This window comes from Otolemur garnettii, unplaced genomic scaffold (genome assembly GCF_000181295.1).
Source record: "Otolemur garnettii isolate 467f Iridium unplaced genomic scaffold, OtoGar3 scaffold00279, whole genome shotgun sequence".
In the NCBI taxonomy this organism is placed as follows: Eukaryota; Metazoa; Chordata; class Mammalia; order Primates; family Galagidae; genus Otolemur; species Otolemur garnettii.
In genome coordinates this window covers 129,956-132,688 of record NW_003852674.1, presented here as the reverse complement: position 1 = coordinate 132,688, position 2,733 = coordinate 129,956, and the positions used below count along the sequence as shown (strand labels likewise).

Here is a 2,733-nt window from a genome sequence, read left to right as displayed (position 1 = left end):
AATTTCCAGAAGTTGTCATAGTATTTGTAAACTGTGAGAAAAGTGGTGAAAATTTTACTGTTTATGAAAATGGGTCACTTGAGGCTACTGTCACCTTACTTGTATGCGTGCTGCAAAGACCCCTTATTGTGGCCTTGGCCATATCTGCACCTCCAAGAGTCATTTTTGTAGAGCAAACATCAGTTCAGTTTTTTAAAACCTTCCTGAATGCTTTTCTTTCTTGGCAGCCCACTCTGGTAATTCTGGTCCTCTTATTATGGACAAGGGATCTCCTACAATCATCTGCCCCTGTTTCTCCTTAGCCCTACCAAACAGGATAAACACAACTTTAAGATACGATTGACATTTGTTGACTATTTCTCCCATATGAATTATGATTGGAAAAGCATGAGAAATATGTAAAGACACTGTAATATTCCTCAGATAGAATATATCTATGAATCAGATTCAACACTGTCTTCACATTTATAGGGGTTTTCTCTGTCATAAATTTCATATACAGAACAATTTGAGCAGAAGTTAAACACCTGTCACATTCTTCACATTTATGGCATTTCTGTTCAACATGAATTCTACTGTGTACAGAAAACTGTGATTACTGGCCTAGAGCTTTCCCACACCTTCATATTGTGATTTTTCTCCAGCATGATTTTCTTATGTTTACTAAGGGACAATAATCAGTTAAAACCTTTGCCATATTATTCTCATTTGTAAGATTTCTCTCTAATATGAATTTTCTTATGTGTAGTACATTTGAGCCCTGGATAAGTGTATCACCACACCATTCACAGTTATAGGATTTCTCTCCAGTATAAATTCTTATAAGCTTAGTAGGTTATGAACACCAAGTAAGGTCTTGTCACATTCTTTGTATTTCTAGGGTTTCCATGTTGTCTTATTTTTTTCACACTGGTTTGACCCTGAGTTAAAGGGTTTGCCACACTATTCATATTTGTTAACTTTTCTCTCCAGAATGAATTCTTTTATGTACAGAAAGGTGTGAGTACTGTTTAAAGGATACACCACATTCTTCACAATTGTAGGGTTTCTCTCCAGAATGAATTCTTTTATGTCGAGAAAGGTATGAGGATCGGTTAAAAGCTTTTCCACATTCTTCACATTTGTATGGTTTCTCTCCAGAATGATTTCTTTTATGTACAGAAAGGCTTGAGGAATCGTTATAGGCTTTGCCACATTCTTCACATTTGTAGGGTTTCTCCCCAGAATGAATTCTTTTATGGACAGAAAGGTGTGAGGACCGGTTAAAGGCTTTTCCACATTCTTCACATTTGTATTGTTTTTCTCCAAAATGAATTCTTTTATGTACAGAGAGATTTGAGGACCTGTTAAAGGCTTTGCCACATTCTGTACATTTGTAGGGTTTCTCCCCAGAATGAATTCTTTTATGTCTAGAAAAGGTTAAATAATTAGTAAAGGATTTGCCACATTCTTGACATCTGTAGGGTTTCTCCCCAGAATGAATTCTTTTATGTCCAGAAAGGTGTGAGTACTGGCTAAAAGCTTTTCCACATTCTTCACATTTGTATGGTTTCTCTCCAGAATGAATTCTTTTATGTGCAGAAAGTATTGAGTAGCGATTAAAGGCTTTGCCACATTCTTCACATTTGTAGGGTTTCTCTCCAGAATGAATTCTTTTATGTTGAGAAAGGTGTGAGGAATCTTTAAAGGCTTTTCCACATTCTTCACATTTGTATGGTTTCTCTCCAGAATGAATTCTTTTATGTACTGAAAGGCTTGAGGAATCCTTAAAGGCTTTGCCACACTCTTCACATTTGTAAGATTTCTCCCCAGAATGAATTCTTTTATGTACAGAAAGGATTGAGTAATTGTTAAAGGATTTGCCACATTCTTCACATTTGTATGGTTTCTCTCCAGAATGAATTCTTTTATGTGCAGAAAGTATTGAGTAGCGGTTAAAGGCTTTGCCACATTCTTCACATTTGTAGGGTTTCTCCCCAGAATGAATTCTTTTATGTCTAGAAAAGCCTGAGGAATCATTAAAGGCTTTGCCACATTCTTCACATTTGTAGGGTTTCTCTCCAGAATGAATTCTTTGATGTACAAAAAGGTTTGAGTAATTGCTAAAGGCTTTGTCACATTCTTCACATTTGTAGGGTTTCTCTCCAGAATGAATTCTTTTATGTATAGAAAGCTGTGAGTACTGGTGAAAGGCTTTTCTACATTCTTCACATTTGTATGGTTTTTCTCCAGAATGAATTCTTTTATGTACAGAGAGATTTGAGGAACTGTTAAAGGCTTTGCCACATTCTGTACATTTGTAGGGTTTCTCTCCAGAATGAATTCTTTTATGTACAGAAAGGTGTGAGGACCGGTTAAAGGCTTTTCCACATTCTTCACATTTGTAGGGTTTCTCCCCAGAATGAATTCTTTTATGTACAGAGAGACGTGAGGAATTGTTAAATTTGCCACATTCTTCACATTTGCAGAGTTTCTCTCCAGAATGAATTCTTTGATCTACAAAAAGGTTGAGTAATTATTAAAGGCTTTGCCACATTCTTTACATTTGTAGGGTTTTTCTACATTATAAATTGTCTTATAGTTAGAGTATTTAGATCTGTGGCTAACACACTTGTCATCATTCTCACAATGGGAGATTTTCTCTGCAGTATGACGTCCCCTGTGCTTAAACAGTCTTGAGTGAGATTTAAAGACTTTGCAACATTCTTTACATTTGTACTGCTTTTCCACAAA

The 2,733-nt window shown here is 35.9% G+C and overlaps 1 protein-coding gene across 1 annotated transcript in view; it reads right to left on the bottom strand.

The window, feature by feature from the left end:
- Window positions 1-1,031: 1,031 nt before the first annotated feature.
- LOC111722575 (zinc finger protein 726-like) overlaps window positions 1,032-2,733 on the bottom strand; it is a 2,133-nt gene continuing 431 nt past the window's right edge. The window contains 3 exon segments of the mRNA XM_023508832.1: window positions 1,032-1,067; window positions 1,070-2,502; window positions 2,505-2,558. Of these exon segments, the coding sequence (XP_023364600.1) occupies window positions 1,032-1,067; window positions 1,070-2,502; window positions 2,505-2,558 (1,523 nt within the window).